The following is a 17,292-nucleotide window of genomic DNA, read 5'->3' as shown; positions in this document are numbered from 1 at the left end:
CCACCTCAAATCTCTCAAATCTGATTTGTACTCAGTACACCCTGCCCGGCGCGACTCTGGCACTTCTCCGAACGCTGATACATGATTGCCGCCGCCTGGAAGTCGCCCATGCCACCAAAGATTACGGTTCCGTTACGCCGGCAGTGAAAGTGGACGACGGCCGGCGAGATCGGGCAAGTCTCCGCGCCAGGACCACACAGATACACGTCTACAGGGCCCGGGTCCGGCGGCGCGACGTAGTATGTGGGTGCGGACTCGACGTCGAGGGTCGGCGCGTTTCGGGAGATTGTGCCAGATGGAGCGCTGTAGTCGATTTGTGTCGCAGGTTGAGGATGTGCTGAGTGGTTAGCTGAGATATATGGTTAGTGATCTGCCTTAACCCTCTGGACTTATGACACCGAATCTTGGCTGAGCTGGCTTTCAAACAGATAGGGGGTCCAACTTACCAACTCCGCCACCAGCCGTGACAAGATTGTTGTCCGGTGCGATGTAAATATCGTTGTCCATCATAGCGGCAGCGGACAGCTCTTCGTCTGTGTACTTTGACAGGCCGGCCAGTGCATCATCCATCATGACAGTATCTTCCTGGGGATTATCAGCAGTGGAATTGTAGTTGGGCTGCCCACCACCTGTGCTGATGGCATTGGGTTGCTCTGGCAAGATTGCCTTCTCTTCATTCTCCGTGCGATGAGAAGGGACTGGGAGCTTCACGGGACTTCTCGACCGCTCCGGCTTGACAGAGCCTTTTTTGGCGTCGTCTTTGCCGGCACCTAGGATGAATCTTCTGGACTCGACTCGACCACTATGAGTAACAGCAGCAGTCTGTCCATCACTACCGGTTTGATTGAGTTTCTGGGTGTCTCCACTCGAGGCTGGAGCTTGCCCAGAGCAGTACATGTCCAGAGGAGGGTAAGAACCGAACTGTGACAGAGCCCGCCCTACGACTCCTTCTGCCTGCCGATGCACACCTGGGACCAAGTGCAGCTCACTGCTGCCGCCGTGAGCTGTACCTCCGTTCTCCATCTGAGAAAACCTGCGCTTGCTGCCGATCTGACCTCCGGCTTCGGATGGCACACCATACATAACCAGCCCACCCAGGTTCGGCACGCCAGAGTTTGGGCCGAGGATATCGGGCCTCGAACAAACAGCCTGGCTAACATTGGCGGGGTTGGATGTGGCCACCTTGGAGCCTATAGTAGGATAGCCCGTGTGGCCGATGATGGGACTCGACGGGAACGATCTAGCCTGGGACATGCGCATGTTCGCCTCCTGAGCGCTCGCAATACTTGCCTGGGCGTTACCGCTCGTCGACATGGATAGGGAGCTGGGCTCGTGCCAGGGTGATGGCTTGGGCCGCTTCGGCTGCGACGCATCGATGACGGGCTTGGATGGCAGCGGATGTGTCAGTCCACCTGGTGGCAGCATGTTAGGCTTGAACGTCGTGCTACCGGGAGCGCTCATGGGCTTTGTGGTTTGCGAAACCTTTGAAGGTTGGGGAGGTACCTGGCCGCTGCCGGAGGGCTGATGGGCTGGGATTTGAGACGATTGCGAGGTTTTCTGCTCCATAGTTCCGGTGGCTGTGTTGGTCGACTGCGGTTTCTGAGCCTGGTGGCCAGCGGCATTGAAGAAAGCACTTGGTGATGGTTGTCTAGGCGCAGGATGCTCAAAAGACTTGACTGGTTCGAGAATAGTCCTCAGTTTCTCGCGGGCACCAGCAGACAATACAAAATTCGGACTAGAAGATTTCATGATGCCAGCTTTAAAGATACTGTCGCCAGTCCGAGTATTGACTGCCTCCTTCATCTGAGCATCTACACCAGCCTGCCCAAACGGCACAGAGCTTGTGGACGACAGAGCATCAGTCTTGCCAACAATGGGCGAATGGCTAAGCATGGGATCCAACGGGACCACCTTGTCGGCTTGTGGCTGTGGCAGCGCATCTGCGGGTGGCTTAGGGGGGAGAAGTGAAGATGTCCTGGCTGTGCTATAAGCCTTGGACAAATCCATGGCCGACGGCACTGGAGATGAAGACCCGGAGCTGCTGGTATCTCCAAAGTGGGTCGTTCCTGGGTGCTCATCATGGTTACGTGGCCGTTTTGAGTGCAAAAAAGCGATATCGGCCTTGCGGTGACTACCAATCGGTGGCAGACCTAGGTCGGGGAAGACTTGGAGGCTTTTGGGGTACGGATGAGGTTCCGGGGCGGGACGTTGAGGTGTAGGTTTGACAGGCCGGGCGGGAATGGAGTCTTGCTTGACAGGAGTTGCACCAAGGCTTACTGGAGTCTAGAGATCAATTGGGGATCGTCAGAATCCAAACACGATGGCTTCAATGATGTCTTGATATGTTTTGCCTGGATTGTGACCTACCTTTGGGCCGGGAGGATCAGATTTGGGAGTATTAGCCACTGCATTGCCCGTCTGTTGACCAGCTGAAGGGTCAAGTAGACCAGCAGCTATAGCAGCCGCTCGATGGTTGAGGTTTCCGATGCTTCATCTCGGTCACAAGGTTAAATGTCAGATATATATATGTCTTTGGTTTTGGTGACGGTAACATGTATGATGCGGGGATAAGTATTGCCATTGGATCAGACAAAGGGGGGGAGAACATACCCAAGCTCACCATTTCGAAATCTCGTTTTCAGATAGTTAAACTGTCCCTTTATCAATCCATCACCATGCCCATTCGCCTTGATATGCTGGTTCAAGTCCTCGATGCCTATCTTGGAGCTTGAATTTTGAGCATCTTGAAGATAGCGACGGACGAGCTCCTCAAACTCAAATGTGTATCTTGGGTTGCGGACCATGCTGAATTGACCTGAGGATCCCATGGAACAATCCGCAGATTTCACGAAAAACTGTTTGCTGGTTTGACCATTAGTTAAACTGACTGAAGATGTTAGATCAGAGAATCATGCTTGTTGTTTTCTTTTACTCGAGTGATTGTGGTGATAGAAAACTGATGCAAGGTTGAAAGTTGGTCCATGAGATCAAAGTCGCTACTGGACCAAAGGGGTTCAAGATGAGTTGTGGCTTTGGTTAAAAAACCAATAAAAAAACAAAAGAATAGCTTGGGATGAAAGAATCTTACCTGCAAGAGGGCAGAATATTGATAGCGATGATGCCGTTCGTAGCGAGTCTAAATTGTGCTGGTTGAAATTGTAAAGGGAGTGGAGTGACGAGAAAATTATTGTCGGTCTGTTTGATGCAAGAAAGTCGGGTGCATATTTGCCCACTCGAACTATCGTTCCAATCCAGATCTGAGCCAAATCTGAACGTGCAAATGAAAAGACAACAGAGCGTACTTGGTAGCTCCCGCACGCAGTAGAGTTTGAGTTTGAGCTCCAGTAAAGGAAGGGGCCTGGCGAATGCACTACAACTGGCTAATATGAGCAACTCTCATGAATAAATTCTAGTCCTGTGCTACCCGAAAAAACAAAAAGGTCGACAAACAAACAAATCTAGAACTAGAACCAAACATTTATTTCCAATTTCGCAAACAAGTCTCCCCTTCTGTCAAGCCAGTGTATTCCACACTGCTTCTCCAAAGTTCAAGGCCCTTCCTCTCGTCACGCGACTCGGCACTCGACGCCGAGATTTCGTTGCCATTGTAGTAGACAGCCTTGGGACTGCGTCCATAGGGCTCCTCCTCTGACAGAGCAGCCGCCACGACGTCCTTTGCCGACTTCTTTGAGCTTCGAAAGTCTGGATTCTCGGAAAACCACCCAGATACAAAGATGATAATAGGGAATACCACCTTGCCCAGAAACAAGAGGAAGGCACTGGCTCGTCGTGTCAGCGTTGTGGGCATGGCTCCCGGATCGATTCCCATGACGGCAATATTGGAGAGGGCCGGGTCGGCGTCGAGCCGTGCTTGCAGCTCATAGATCATCATGATCTGGCAAAGCTTGGAGGCTCCGTAGCGACGAAACCCGTGTCCGCCAGCGGGCAAGGATTCGGGCTTGCTGAAATATCCCTTGGCTACGGCCTCAGTGTTTGGGTGGAGCTGTCGCCATTGTTCGCCCTTGTAGAAGCCTTGATGATTGTTTCCATGATGATCGGGACTGGTTGAAAGGTTGAAGCAATGTTAGCAACATTTGCCAAATATTAACATTGAGATTAATTGCACCAGAAGAATATATACTAACTCATGTGACCAGCTTCCCAACACGACGACTCTGCCCTTCTTCTTATCCATGCTCTGCAGCAACTTGACCGTGAGCAACCAGTGCGTCAGGTAGTTGGTCTGGAAGGCCATCTCAAAGCCATCCTCGGTGAAGCTCTCTGTCGTCCACTCCTGCCATCCCGCGTTCAACACCAGGGCGCGGATAGGTGGAATGGTACCTGCTGCGACGCGGGCGTTGATGTCGTCGGCGACCTTGCGACCCGAAGCAAGGCTTGTCAGGTCCAGAGCCACAACATCATGACTGAAGATTTGGCCCTTGCCACGATGACGATCGATGACATCTTGTAGAACAGTTGCAGTCTTGACGCTGCGGACGGTAAAGATCATGTGGTATTCGGCATACGGTGCCTCTGATAGAAGCTTTTCCGCGATGGCGGAGCCCAGCCCGCCGTTGGCGCCTGTGACGATGATGGTACCTTTGAGCATTTTTTTGAAGATTCAATTGATTTGTATCGTGAAAGGCAATCGAGGAGAAAGTCATGAGCCCCACTCTTATATGGACTTTTGCTTGTCATCTCGGTGACTTTAATAAACTCCGTCCTACTTTTTATAGGTATGTACCTTATCTTGACTTCCCTATTTTGGAACTAACACGGGACAAAGTTGCCCCGTTATTTCCTGAGACGGTTCAATGCGTAGAATTTCAAGTTGCAATCCCGGTGCGTACGGGTCATCCATGAACTTCCGCGGGATTACTAACTTGAGCTGTGGAGAAAGAATCAAGTCTTCCACCAACAACAAGCTCAGCCTGATAGACCCACTGAGGACCATGTCTCTTCAACGGTTCTATGGTGTAATGGTTAGCACATGAGGTTCTGAGTCCCATCTGGTTCTTCAGTTCCAATTCCTCATGATCCCGGTTCGATTCCGGGTAGGACCTTTTTGTCTAGGTTGCTCAATTGTTGCGTTGGTTGTTCACCTGCTGATATTTGCAGTGTTGGTGCTTTTCCCCATTGTGTGTGTCATCATGAGCAGAAATTCTTAATCCTCTGTCGAATTTAGAGTAACGTTATTTTGCATGTTGTTCATGGTTTACTATGAAATGTTTTCAGACATGGAGTCTCGACGGTCGTCGTCAATAGGCAATTATCGGTCTGAATTCAAACCGAACCAACAATTGACTCGCTCCAACCCAAGACTTTAATTACACACCTACCTAGGGAGGTATATTTAGGACTTGGCGACATAAACCCGAACAAATCGCAGATCCTAAGTAGTACATACGATTTGTATTTTCCGAACAACGTTCCCCGGGATATTTTGCACAAGGCGCCCGCCCTATGTTTGGTTTCCTTGGGGGCCTAGACACTCTTGGCGTTTGGGATGCGCCGGTGGCTGCGTGTGCCACCATGGCTTGTCAACCGCGACCACTACCGGTCGAACGATTAAACGGTGTCAGACCATCCCTGAACTTCATCATGCCATTTTTCTTCAACATGGGAACACAATCAGCTTTCTTCTGCGAGTTGGCGTGGTTTTGTTCAGCGGAAAAAGCAGCCACCAAGATTTCGAGATGTTAGGGTTGGTAATTAATTCAGCTTGTACGGTTTGAAAGAACCCCAGATCATTATAAAATGTCAGCGCATTCGGCTGCCTTGAGGCCTGTTGGCTGTGGCTAGCATGTTTGATCAAGAGAGTGCAGACGCAGTACCATCGCCATCACCATCACTCCAGTTTTTCTTTGCAAACAATTTCAGACAATGAACCGATCTCAATAACAAAAAAAAAAGAACAAGAAAATAAAGAAAGACACAAATCTCTCTCACACCCATACAAAACATGGGCTTCACCATGGCCAGCGACCGTCTGCGCATGCACGTGGAGCGGCGCGACCTGTACACCAACCTCGAGGCGCGCATCAACTACCTCCACAGCTTTCTTGACTTTAGCAGCCGCGACATCGAGGCCCTGGTGTCGGGCGCAAAGTACGTCCGCGCCCTGATTCCGGCTGTGGTCAACATAGTATATAAAAAGTTGTTGCGATATGACATAACGGCTCGTGCGTTCACCACCAGGAGTACCAGCTTCGAGGGGCCGATGGATGAGTATCCGGACGAGGATAGCCCGCAGATCCAGCACCGAAAGGTGTTTTTGCGCGCGTACCTGTCAAAGTTGTGTTCGGATCCGTCGCAGATGGAGTTTTGGGAGTATTTGGACAAGGTTGGGTGAGTTTCTGGTAAAACGGGGGGGAGGAGACAGGATCCAAATCCATCCCTCACAAGAAAAAGAAATAACAAGATGTAAAACTAATCAAACCTCCCACGATGTCACAGCATGATGCACGTCGGGCTTGGAAGAGCCCACCCTCTCCACGTCGAATACGTGCACCTAGGCGTCTGTCTCGCATTCATCCAGGACATTATGAGCGAAGCCATCCTCTCCCACCCGCGCATGGCGATGCAAAACAAGATCGCACTGGTCAAGGCCCTGGGCAAGGTCATATGGATCCAGAACGACCTTATGGCAAAGTGGCAGGTCCGCGACGGCGCCGAGTTCCACGCCGGTGCCGACTCGGAGGATGACATAGTGATTGAGAAGGAGGGATACCTGCACGGCAAAAAGATCCTGGACGAAGACGACGACGTCCCCGAGGCGGTCAGCCCTGCCTCTTCTACATCTTCGCAGCACACCCTCACGCCGCCGAGGAGCCTCTTGTCGCCCTTGTCGCCCACGACGTGCATGCCGAAGAGGTCGACGGGGAGCGAAGGGGCTGGGGCTTCTTGTCCTTTTAGCGGCAGGCAGATCAACGACCCGAGTACGCCAGAGAAGCGAAAACCTGATATCAAGATTGAGGTCAGCGCGCCTACCACTTTTGCTGGGTCGATGCAGAGTCTCAGTGGTGTTGCATTGTCAGGGAGGACGGAATCTACTTGAGTTATAATGCCTATTTTGAGACGGAAGAAATCAAAGCGTCAAGATCAGAGTCGTATATGCTTCAAGCCACTGCAAACATTTTGAAGAGGTGTGTACTGACTATGTTATTTTGCTTTATAAGGCAAGCATGCCTATTATACGGACTGCATGAACTGCACTGCAAACCTGTGAGAGCCCCTTTGCCCGAGTGACAGACGTTCAAATACATGCTTAAATTTCTATATATATGTAGATATTGGAACAGAAACAATTTATCCATCTTACAATAAATCCCAATATTTCTTGCACATCATCCAACAAGCCATTAATCCCAGGCTACTAACCCTCCATAGGATCATCGCCATCTGCATCCAATCGCTCCTTGTAATAATCTTCATCCGCATCCCTCCAACCCAGCCGTTCACGACGTGACACATCTTCTACATCATCACCACTGCAGTCGTCATCCACCGAGCCATGTTTAAACACAGCCAGCACCCCGACTCTTATCCTCGGAGTCGGCCCGGCCGGAGCCAGCCTCTCCCAGTACTCGGGCTCGTAAACCCTGCGACGATCCCAGAAATCCGTAACCATCTGGTAGGGTGGTACATCTGGCTTCGGGTCTCCGTTGGAGTCGGTGTCTGTGCCGAGGGTCAAGGGCGGGTCTTCGCCGTCGTAGGCGCGCTCCGCCCCGCCTTCATCCTTCAGCCGCGTGTGGCACCACGCCTGCCAGTGAGTCAGCATCTTGGTCTCGAACTTTTCCGCCAGCTTCATAAAGTTCATGCAGTCGTCCCACACGCCCTCGTCTCGCCAGGTCGGCCGGTGGACCTCGTAAAAGTCCAAGCCGCGGGCCTGGAACCGCCGGTCCGCGAGGCGGGGCCTCCTCCCGCGCTTTAGCACCAGGTTGTAGTTGACCAGCCACACGGTCTCGAGGCGCGGGAAGTGCACGACGGACCAGAACAGCGGATACCAGTCCGGGTCTTCCCCGAAATCTGGGCTGTTCGGGTCTTCGTAGGGTGTCTGTTCTCCCCCGGCCAGGTTGACCTCGTAGCCGATCTGCCTCTGGTGCTGGAACTGCTTGTACACACTGCTGACCAGGTAGTGGTCCAACAGCGGGACGGCGTCTTCTACAAATCTTGGGTCCGGCAGCGGTACCAGATTCGGCCGCTTGTTCTGGATGATGACGAGGTCCTCGGCCGAGTCGATGATCATGTAGCTGAAGCCATCTTGCGGGATCGGGTCTTCGGCCGGGGCAGAAGGTTTCAGACAGTTTATCAGACCTCTCGGCGTCTTTGAGTACCACGTAAAGTGGTCGACCTGCATGTGCCTCGGCAGCTGCGAGAAGATAAAGGGGCGGTTGGTGCCCGAAGCGTCTCGGATGATGCCTCTGAGCGCCCGCGCGTGGCCCGGAATGCGGGTCCGGAAGAGGTTGCGCCGCCTGCGGGACATGGATGGGTTGTCCCGACCAAAGTACCGAGTAGATCTGCCCCACGGGACGAACTGCTCCGCCTGGTTCCAGTAGACTCGATTGTCACCAGGTTGGTCTCTCACGTTGGGCTGCTCCATCGGGCGGAAGCGCATGAAGCTGGTCAGATGCTCCGGGAGCCATGTCTTGCGGTCCCGGACGAACAGATTTCGTGCACGGTTGTTCCCTGTCGGGGCTGTGCAGTGAGTATAGTCCAGAAGGAACCAGTGGGCAGCGTTGCCGGTCTCGCGGTAGAGCTGGTGTTCGCCCAAAAACCGCAGCACTATCTGTTGCAACTCTTCGGGTAGTCGCCACCAGGGACCAAGGTTGTTTTCGTCGCGAGCAAAGAAGGTTGTGCTGATATCTTGGGGTGGCGGCCCATGGCCAGCCGTATAGTGAGGCATAAAGCTCATGATGTCGTTTTGAACGGCTATATCGGTAAATAGATGTGTTCTACATGTGGATATTCCGAGTCCATTGATGTTGTCGACTTTGGATTTCAGGAGAGCAAAATCTAGAAAGGTATTCAAGAAGACCAGACAAAGTAGATGGGCCTGTTATTATATCAAAATCTAAGACGCGTACGGCTTTGTTATGTTGATGAACACGGTAGGACTGAATTTTCTTATCTTTCAATGTCATGGTTCTCTTGTTGGCTCAAGTCAGGCCTAATATGAGTGAACAAAGCAAAGTCGCCGGCAATATTCAGCATTGGTCTCAATTGACGAATGCAGAAATATTGTGTAATTTGGAAACTTTTGAACAAAGCGACACAGCTCACAATACACACACACATATATATAATCCATAGTAGGCTTTTATTTATTTTGCTTCACTTGAAGCCCAAGCCTGAACTGAATACAACTTTCAACATGCTATCGAGCCGCTACTAATGAATAATAAAATGATTTGGGACCTGGCCGTCTCGTTCTATTCAGACTCTGCACCGGAATTTCCCCCAGTTACATTCCTGTAGTTCCTCTGCACAATAATCCAGAAGGGAAAATCTTGGCAGTGTTGGACACAAAGAATTCTAACTGACAATGACACCACCTGGCATGAGAACGGTTCCGGGCATCCTTTTCGCCCAAACAAAGAAGTGGCCTTGGCACTTGCCCCCGTGAGAATCGGGGAACGGAATCGGCCATCACTTGAGTAACTGAAGGCACACCACCTACGCAACGTGGTAACATGGACAAAGGCAATAGTCGGCCAGAATTTTGACCCAGCCATGATCATCAACTTCGCTCTAAAATGGTAGCCAGCCACCCAATCCTACTTTCATTCACCGAAGGATTTCCTGAATTATGAGACAGGAGTTGTACGTAATTTTTCCACGCCATGATCTCGCCATTAGCAATTGAAAGAAGTGAACCTCGATTTGTATATGCTTAGTTGACGACAATCCTCTGGTTATTTTTCTTTTGACATCCTCATCATTCTCAGTGATGTACGATTGTATCAAGGAGATGGCTTCGCGACTGAATGCCAAAGTGTTTCTATTCCTAGTAGGAATTTTCTCCATGCCGGACTGGAAATTTGCTGCTCGCTGGGCCCTGGGTGATTCGAACTACTGAGAAAGTACAACGATGCGAGATATTCAACCTATTCCAGTAATCCAGCTCAGAGCTAACACTCGGCTATTACATTCATGAGGTCGCTCAAAAAAAGGCTGGAGCATTTATACTACAGTATGGTCTAAAACTAGTATCGAGGGTTTTGAGACTGGTACTGATCATGGTGCTGTTGGCCCTGATGGGGGTATTGGTTGTACGGCGGCTGATGCGAAGACTGCCCGCCTGAGTAGTTTTGTGGTGGCGGAGCGCCGTAGTAGGCGTCCTGTGACGACTGATATTGTTGTGAGCCCTGCCAATTAGGATTGTTGCCGCTAGGGCTAGAGTACTGTTGTTGGTGGGAAGGTGGCGGGCCACTGTTGTTGTTGTTGTTGTTTCCGCCTTGCTGCATGGGCGCCGGAGTCTGTGGTGTGCCCACACTAACACCCTCGTTTCCGATATCATCTGGAACGCTGATTCGCACATCGGGCAGATACTTCCGCACCCTTACTTCAACGTTCTCTTGAACAAAGACCCAACTTGCCTTCTCGAACTTGCGGTGGCCGCCGTTGACGACTGCAAGAACACTCTGACGAAGACTGTCCTGAACCTTGCGCACCAAGTCACGGATCTTTTTCACCAGCTTGGCCTTGATATCATCACCGAAGCCGCGAGACGAAGAGGCTTGCGAGTCCAGGCTTGAGTCGAAAGGGTTACCACCCAGAATCTTCTCAAGAGGACCCTGAACCTGGTCAGGAAGGGCCTCCCAGAGGTTTTTCTCAATGATACCCAGGATCTTGCGGAACTCGATTCGGACCTCTCGGTGTACTTTTGCAAGACCGGTGCTGAGCTTGTTGCTTATCATGCCAGAGAAACCACCACTGCCACCGTCCTCGCTTCCACCGGATCCATCACGCGACCTCTCATCCGAGTGCGATTTCTTGCCGAAAAGACCCGCAACTCCCTTGACCAGCCCCTGGATCTCGTCTTTGAGCTCGCCCTTGACACCATCTCCCAGGTCTCGCGTAGTGGTGTTACCACGCAGCCACCTCTTGATCTTTTCCAGTGCGATGCGAGTAAACTGCTCCGCCAGCGGTGCGTGTTGCTCCCTCAGCACGACGCCCAGCTTTTCCTTGATCTCGGGACTGATCATGCGCGCCTTGCCGTCCGGGTCACGAGACGTGTCCTTGATGGCATCACTCAAGATACCAAGGACGCCGTCCAGCCTGATCCTGTCTCCACCGCCGCCGCCGCCCTGAGAGTTGCTGTGGTGCTCCTTGATGGCGCCAACCGCGGCGCTCAGGAATCCCCTAGCACCCTGGCTGAACATGTCACTCCCGCTACGATCCCTATCGCCGCCGCCCATTCCTCTGCTGCCATCCTGCCCACCGCCGCCGGACTCGGTCAGGTTGAAAATCTCTCGAATGTCATCCGTGGCGCCGTCGGCAACCTTGGAGAAGGATTGTGTGAGTGAGACAATCTCGTTTGCAAACGGCAAGGATCCAATGCCGTAAGCGTCCGGGGGAGCATCGCCCAGGGATCTCGAGTTGGGGCCCGACGCGTCCTTCTTGTTGAAGAGGGACCGGAAAGCGTCAACGACCAGGTCTTCGAGACTATCGATGGTCTTGGTCTGAAACTCATCGATTTCTCTGGTGATGCGCGGTTGGATCTCGGGGGCCAGTGAGTCGACATACTTGTCAATCTGCACCATAACCACGTCAGGGATGCCATGACGGCTCTTTCCCAAGTCTTCCGACATGATTGTTGGCGTGTTAATGAAAAGAAATCCAATAAAGTTTTTTTTCCTTTGATTGGAAAAGATTTGGAAAGATTTCTTGTGTTATGAAAGAAGTGGACAAGCTCTGTTAAGTAAGTAAACAAGCTCAGCTACTGCCCGCCTGTTGTTGCCCGCCTGTTTTTGCTCACTACCGCCATCTTGAGGCCTCCTGAAGCACAGCCACCAAGTATATCTCCCTACGTGACGCGAATGAGGGGTTGAGAGTACCCCCAACGGCCCCGCGTGGTGGGGCCATGACGTATCAGCTACATGAGTCGAGCTCTCCTACTGGCTGGTTGCAAACAGCTTCAAGTTGCATACCTCTCTCTACCTGACATTAAGGAGATGGTTGGCTTGATAGCTTACCCAGTGATTGGACGTCCTACCGGTTTGTTGGTTTGGTCACTCACTGCCGTACGAAAACATTATCCCATAGATATACTGAGTTCCTGATTGGGCGACTTACAATAGAAGCAACATCGAACCTCATCTCTATTCACTGGCCGCAATCTGGATGATGGCAAAATGACTGCTCATCTCCTCGATGAAGCACTGAACCTTTTCTTTTTCTTCCAAAACAGGTATTTCTGACAAGACCGCATAATCAACTTCAAATCACTGTTTCTTTGGACTCGAACTTCACAGGAAAGAGGCGTCGGCTAAAAAAACACAATCAACCTCTGCGTTTTTGTTGCAGCGAGAAATCATGGTTTTCCCATACTATCTAGGTATTTGTAGTATACTATCTATGAAGACTGCTATGGCAGCAATCCCCAGCCAGGTCCACTTACCAAGAACCCGGCAACTCTGCTATTACTTCACCACAGCGCCATCTCTATCAACTTACCGCCTGCTTGAAGATCCGTTTGAGGCCCCGTTGGAGTTGCTGTTTGACTGTCCGGTTGAGGTTCCATTCGAGGTTCCATTCGATGTCCCGTTACTATTAGCCCCTGAGCCGTTGGAGGACGAGCCGCCGCCAGAGCCCTCTTCCCGGACGACGTAGAAGCCACCGACGAACTCGCCTGTGCCCTGAGTCGCGCTAGTAGAGCAGCCGCACTATATACAAGAAAAGGGTTACAAACTTAGCCGAGTGGTCTCTATATGACGCTGATTGTAGAGACGGGCATGGGGTAAGGATTCAGGAGGAGCTAACAAGTCCCCCATTGGGAATACTTACGTTGTTGGTGTATCTTTGACAAGTTTCACACCAGTTGACTGACATCTTGGCGATTTTTATTGTTATCAAAGTAGGGAATTGTTGAGGTTTAATGCTGGAGTTGACGTTGTACGAGGTTCTTGGTTTGATGTACTGAAATGTATTTCCACAGGATACATAACAGTGTTCAACTTGAAGTTTTTATACAAGTCTTTGAAGGCAGTGAGCCACAGTTGCCCTCGTGAATCATTGGTTTGTTCCTATAGTTGAATTGGTGCCAGATCTTACAGTCCCCTCTGCAAAATTGAAATTTGGATAATTGCAGATGGAAAAGAGGAAAGGAACTAGGAAGAAAGAAGCGCAAGTGATGCGGTAACGGCAGATGTTACAATGCTCTTTTTCTCTCGAAAATGGTAAAGTTTCCGGTGTAACTTGTATACTTTAGGGCTTTCATACCAGAGCAGAAATACGGTTACTGCCATCATAAGAAATTAGTGCATATCGCTCCCTGATTTCAAAAATAGTATCAAGTATGCACTGGGTCTCGATTCTAGGTGTGTAAAGGCAGCGTCTTGGACTTCAATTTATCCTTTCCTTCGTGAAGCAATATAAAGATGCTTAAAAACGTACAGTTGTTGGATCATGTTTGTGGAGACAAGTGGTAAAAATCACAGATATCAGTACCAAGAGTTGGAAACCGACCCCGAGAATATGAGAATTTCTCACCCCCTGAACATCCGAGCTCTTTGCCTACGGGGCAAACACAATCTGGCTTGAGTTTGCGCCTGTCAATTCTTCAGTTGTACCATCGCATGAATCATCAAGGCTTTCGCCCGAGCTGAAGCCGTCCTGGTCCTCGTATGGATAGTAGACGCCTTCAAAAAAGATCCCTTGTTCGTGGCCGCCAGCGGCACAGGTACACTATATGAGGTGTTAGCACTCGCCCTGCTCAGAGCAGAAAGACCCTGTCGAACTACACAGCCGCTGCACGAACTGCGCGAGTTCTTGAATCTTTGGGCTCGCCAAGTTACTAGCAAAGGGGCATGACCTACATCACTAGTGGGCTTTCCACAGTAGTAACAGCTCTCGGTCGACATGGTGGCGTTGTTTACTTTGTTTATGTAAGAGGTTGTACTTTTGGATGCTCTCGTGGTATGGTCTTGATGGGAACATTTCTTGGATTGTTGGGGAATTCTTGGTGGATTTATAGAGAAATAACAGAAAAATCACCATGCAATCCTAACTATGGGGTCGCAAGTGCATAAATGCATGCATAGTACCATATTGCGTACCTTTTTACACCTTCTCATTGAAACAAGCTTCTGAACTGATGGCAACTTGTAAAAAAAAGAGAAAATAGAAGCATCGTCCAAGCAACCAGCTGCCCCAGCCACCTTTTCGTTGACACCCATTCGGCTCTACCTAAGAAAGACATATATCCCCTGAGTAGATTGCCGGTCTGTTAGAATCCTTGACAATTCCGCTATGGTTACGAACACCGGCTCCTGTAACTCTAATTTTGTCCCGTGGTCTCTATGCAGCCGATGCATCGTTGCTCATCTGGTCAGTGTTATGGGACAGGCGGACAGGATAATTTTAACAATCAGAGTAGGTAGGTAGTACGACCCCGAGTAACCTTGTGTGCAAGATCACCTTTCCAGACGGTGTTGGCTGTGGATTCGGACATACCTGTGATATCAGTCGATGAAATGTTTCATGGCCCTGGTGAATGGGAATCCACCATCTGGAGTGCAGCAGCAAATCATGTCATAGATAACAACTTTGTGTGCTCAGGGACAGTTCTAGCTCATGAGTTATTGATCTCGAGAACGGGTCACTCGAGTCTGTTTGAACCACAATGTGCCGTCCACTCACTAGTACAAGTGTTTCTGTAAGTTTGTGTCAAGTCTAGGTATATCGCTTGGCGTCCTCGATCAGAAAGCATTGACTCTTGCTTAGGGGCTACAGAAGTGCCAGTATATATATGATGTAAAGCCCGAGTCTCGGAAGATATATATTGACCCGGGGTCACGATCAAAGGCATGCGGTCAAGACACGAAGATGTGGTGGATCTTGAACATATTGGCTGGACTATCTGGTGATGTTGTTTACTACACTGGCCACCATAACGGCAACCTCGCGATCCCAGGCATTGATCTTATCGATATTCATCTTGCTCTTGGAGGATGAGCCAACCGCCACAGCAGAACCAGGCAGCTGTGCTCCCCTCAAGACGCACTCTCGGATTGCGTCACCAACGGCAGTCTTGTTGGACCTAAGAGTTCGTGCCGACACGCCTCCTCTGTTCATGATTTCTTGTACTCTGGTCGACAGGCTGCTTGCCAGCGTCCTCCAGAAGTAAGATGCCAAAGATCCCGTCTCTAGATAAGCCAATAAGAACTGTAGCAGGTTTACACTCTTCTCGCTTGCAGCTCCAGCGCCCATTTGAGCCTTAAGCGGGTGCAGAGGGGTCTTGGTAGATTCCAGGACCAGCTCGAGAGCGACAATGTTTTGGCAGCGTGCACTGATCTCAGCAAGAGTCCGCTCCAAAGTAGGCAGAGCAGCCAGCGACCGCGCAAGTGATGCCACGCTGCTCTGCAGAGCCGAGCGCAAATACGTTTCCAAAGCCTGGAGCATGCTGATAGGACTCCACTTCTCGTTCTTGGCCAGCGTCGTCGGGGAAAGCAGATAAAGCGTAATCAACGCCGAGACCATGCGGGCCTTTGCTTCCTCCAGCTGCGCAAATGTCGTCCCACCGGCAGACGTACCACCAGAAGCCGAAGGAGGCGAGGCCATGGAGAACTCGCGCACGATTCGCTCCGAGACTTCACACACGGAACGTTCGACCGGCACGATTATGAATTCCTGGAGGGAGCGAATCGCATCGACACGGTCGAGACCGTGACCCTCCTCCCCGGGAGCCTTGTATTCTAGTGTTTCTCTCAGAGAGAGGATCGTGTGTGCGCAACGCACCAGGCTGCGGTGGTCCTCCTTCCTGCCCGAGGCTGACAGCTCTGCATACTGAATCTCAAGCTGTCGGCCCAGTTGCAGACAGCGGCCTACAGATCTCCCTATCCTTAGCGTCTCCCAGAGTCGCGAGGCGACTTGCCTGACCGTGTCTGCCTCGGCATGCTTCTGGATAACCTCCTTTTCCAGCTGTTTGTAGCTCTCATTCAGCGACTTGACCTGTCCATCAATCTCGCCCACTATCCGACCACTTGCAGCGGTTTGATCCTGTGTGTGCGATAAGAGAGGGATTGCCTCGCGTGTAGTCAGCTGGTCTATATGGGAGTCGATCTCTTGTATGTCAAAAAGCACTTTTGAGAGAGGCGTCGAGAGGTCAAGCGGCGAGTCATTGGGATTGTTGGTCGAAAGGACGAGACTGTTGGCAAAGGCTGATGGGCTGAAGTCTGGTGCTAGAAAGGTCTCGTAGTCAATGTATGAGGTATCCTCTTCCTGTACGTCGTTAGACATGGTGAGAAATGTCTACAGCACGGGTGGTGCGGCCAAGGGTCCAGCCAATTCGTCAACGGCGTGGTTATGCGACACGCATCGTGGGGTCTCCAGCTCCAAGCTCCAGCTGTCCGACAGGACAAATTTCAGCCACAGGTAAGCCGGACCACCTGAGCCCCACCCTCTTAGAAAATGAGGCATTAGATGAACCCGGGTCAGGATTGAGCTGAACCCCCTTCAGAGATAATTAGACCCACTTTCGCTAAAAGTTGAACCCCCTTCAGGGCTTTTGCTCCGGTTGGCCAGATAAGGTGGGTCCAATGGGTCCGCCCAATTGGGTAATAAAAATAATAAATAATAAATAAAATATATAAATTTTGCATATGCAATGCATATGCAAAAATTGATGTAAAAATTAAATAAAATAAGTAAAATTAAATTTTTATACCAAAATATAAGTTAAATTTAAAAAATAAAAAATTTAAAATATATTTTAAAATATAATATATTTAATAAAATATTTTATTTATTAATTATATATATATTATTAAAATAATAAATAATTTTAAAATTTATTTGTATTTTTAATTGTTTTTTTAATATATTATTAAATGAAAATAAAATTAAAATAATTAATAAAATATTCCCAATAATATAAATTTAAAAAGTAAAAAATTTATAAATTATATTAAATATAAATATATATATTTTTGTAAAAAAATTTAATAATTTACCATAAATTATATATAAAAATTTAATTTTAAAATTTTTATTAAATTTTTATTTATATTCGCATATGCGGGGCATACGCGCCGCATATGCCTCGCATATGCCATTTTACTTATATATATA

The 17,292-nt window shown here is 49.9% G+C and overlaps 8 protein-coding genes across 8 annotated transcripts; 1 reads left to right on the top strand and 7 right to left on the bottom strand.

Annotated features, from left to right (window-relative positions):
• Window positions 1-14: 14 nt before the first annotated feature.
• On the bottom strand, window positions 15-2,804 carry PgNI_00598 (uncharacterized protein; the record flags this gene model as incomplete). Its single annotated transcript, XM_031120676.1, has 4 exons — window positions 15-337; window positions 447-2,283; window positions 2,368-2,488; window positions 2,611-2,804. 4 exons carry the CDS (start codon window positions 2,802-2,804, stop codon window positions 15-17), a joined length of 2,475 nt encoding a protein of 824 aa, XP_030987356.1.
• Window positions 2,805-3,384: 580 nt separating this feature from the next.
• PgNI_00597 (uncharacterized protein) lies at window positions 3,385-4,713 on the bottom strand. Its single transcript, XM_031120675.1, has 2 exons — window positions 4,146-4,713; window positions 3,385-4,061 (listed from the first exon to the last, which is right to left on the bottom strand). Exons 1-2 carry the CDS (start codon window positions 4,607-4,609, stop codon window positions 3,479-3,481), a joined length of 1,047 nt encoding a protein of 348 aa, XP_030987363.1. The 5' UTR covers window positions 4,610-4,713; the 3' UTR covers window positions 3,385-3,478.
• A 903-nt stretch (window positions 4,714-5,616) lies between these two features.
• On the top strand, window positions 5,617-7,311 carry PgNI_00596 (uncharacterized protein). Its single transcript, XM_031120674.1, has 2 exons — window positions 5,617-6,348; window positions 6,457-7,311. Exons 1-2 carry the CDS (start codon window positions 5,963-5,965, stop codon window positions 7,055-7,057), a joined length of 987 nt encoding a protein of 328 aa, XP_030987364.1. The 5' UTR covers window positions 5,617-5,962; the 3' UTR covers window positions 7,058-7,311.
• Window positions 7,312-7,375: 64 nt separating this feature from the next.
• Window positions 7,376-8,914, bottom strand: PgNI_00595 (uncharacterized protein; the record flags this gene model as incomplete). The annotated part of the gene is made up of 1 exon (XM_031120673.1): window positions 7,376-8,914. The coding sequence occupies one exon, from the start codon at window positions 8,912-8,914 to the stop codon at window positions 7,376-7,378; it is 1,539 nt and encodes a 512-aa protein (XP_030987361.1).
• Window positions 8,915-10,205: 1,291 nt separating this feature from the next.
• PgNI_00594 (uncharacterized protein) lies at window positions 10,206-11,813 on the bottom strand (the record flags this gene model as incomplete). The annotated part of the gene is made up of 1 exon (XM_031120672.1): window positions 10,206-11,813. The coding sequence occupies one exon, from the start codon at window positions 11,811-11,813 to the stop codon at window positions 10,206-10,208; it is 1,608 nt and encodes a 535-aa protein (XP_030987362.1).
• An 861-nt stretch (window positions 11,814-12,674) lies between these two features.
• On the bottom strand, window positions 12,675-13,053 carry PgNI_00593 (uncharacterized protein; the record flags this gene model as incomplete). The annotated part of the gene is made up of 2 exons (XM_031120671.1): window positions 12,675-12,887; window positions 13,009-13,053. The coding sequence occupies 2 exons, from the start codon at window positions 13,051-13,053 to the stop codon at window positions 12,675-12,677; spliced, it is 258 nt and encodes an 85-aa protein (XP_030987359.1).
• A 684-nt stretch (window positions 13,054-13,737) lies between these two features.
• PgNI_00592 (uncharacterized protein) lies at window positions 13,738-14,084 on the bottom strand (the record flags this gene model as incomplete). Its single annotated transcript, XM_031120670.1, has 2 exons — window positions 13,738-13,908; window positions 14,040-14,084. The coding sequence occupies 2 exons, from the start codon at window positions 14,082-14,084 to the stop codon at window positions 13,738-13,740; spliced, it is 216 nt and encodes a 71-aa protein (XP_030987360.1).
• Window positions 14,085-15,078: 994 nt separating this feature from the next.
• PgNI_00591 (uncharacterized protein) lies at window positions 15,079-16,461 on the bottom strand (the record flags this gene model as incomplete). The annotated part of the gene is made up of 1 exon (XM_031120669.1): window positions 15,079-16,461. One exon carries the CDS (start codon window positions 16,459-16,461, stop codon window positions 15,079-15,081), a length of 1,383 nt encoding a protein of 460 aa, XP_030987357.1.
• Between the last annotated feature and the right edge of the window lie 831 nt (window positions 16,462-17,292).

The sequence above is a fragment of the Pyricularia grisea genome (assembly GCF_004355905.1).
Source record: "Pyricularia grisea strain NI907 chromosome Unknown Pyricularia_grisea_NI907_Scaffold_1, whole genome shotgun sequence".
In the NCBI taxonomy this organism is placed as follows: Eukaryota; Fungi; Ascomycota; class Sordariomycetes; order Magnaporthales; family Pyriculariaceae; genus Pyricularia; species Pyricularia grisea.
This window is presented reverse-complemented; position numbering and strand designations above follow the sequence as displayed.

Bases quoted from the DNA above. Each gene is read 5' to 3' on its own strand.
- PgNI_00597 (XM_031120675.1), bottom strand. From the start codon at position 4,609: ATGCTCAAAGGTACCATCATCGTCACAGGCGCCAACGGCGGGCTGGGC. The intron at 4,062-4,145 runs GTTAGTATATAT...CCTTTCAACCAG, and splicing joins TTGGGAAGCTGGTCACATGA to TCCCGATCATCATGGAAACA.
- PgNI_00596 (XM_031120674.1), top strand. From the start codon at position 5,963: ATGGGCTTCACCATGGCCAGCGACCGTCTGCGCATGCACGTGGAGCGG. The intron at 6,349-6,456 runs GTGAGTTTCTGG...ACGATGTCACAG, and splicing joins GAGTATTTGGACAAGGTTGG to CATGATGCACGTCGGGCTTG.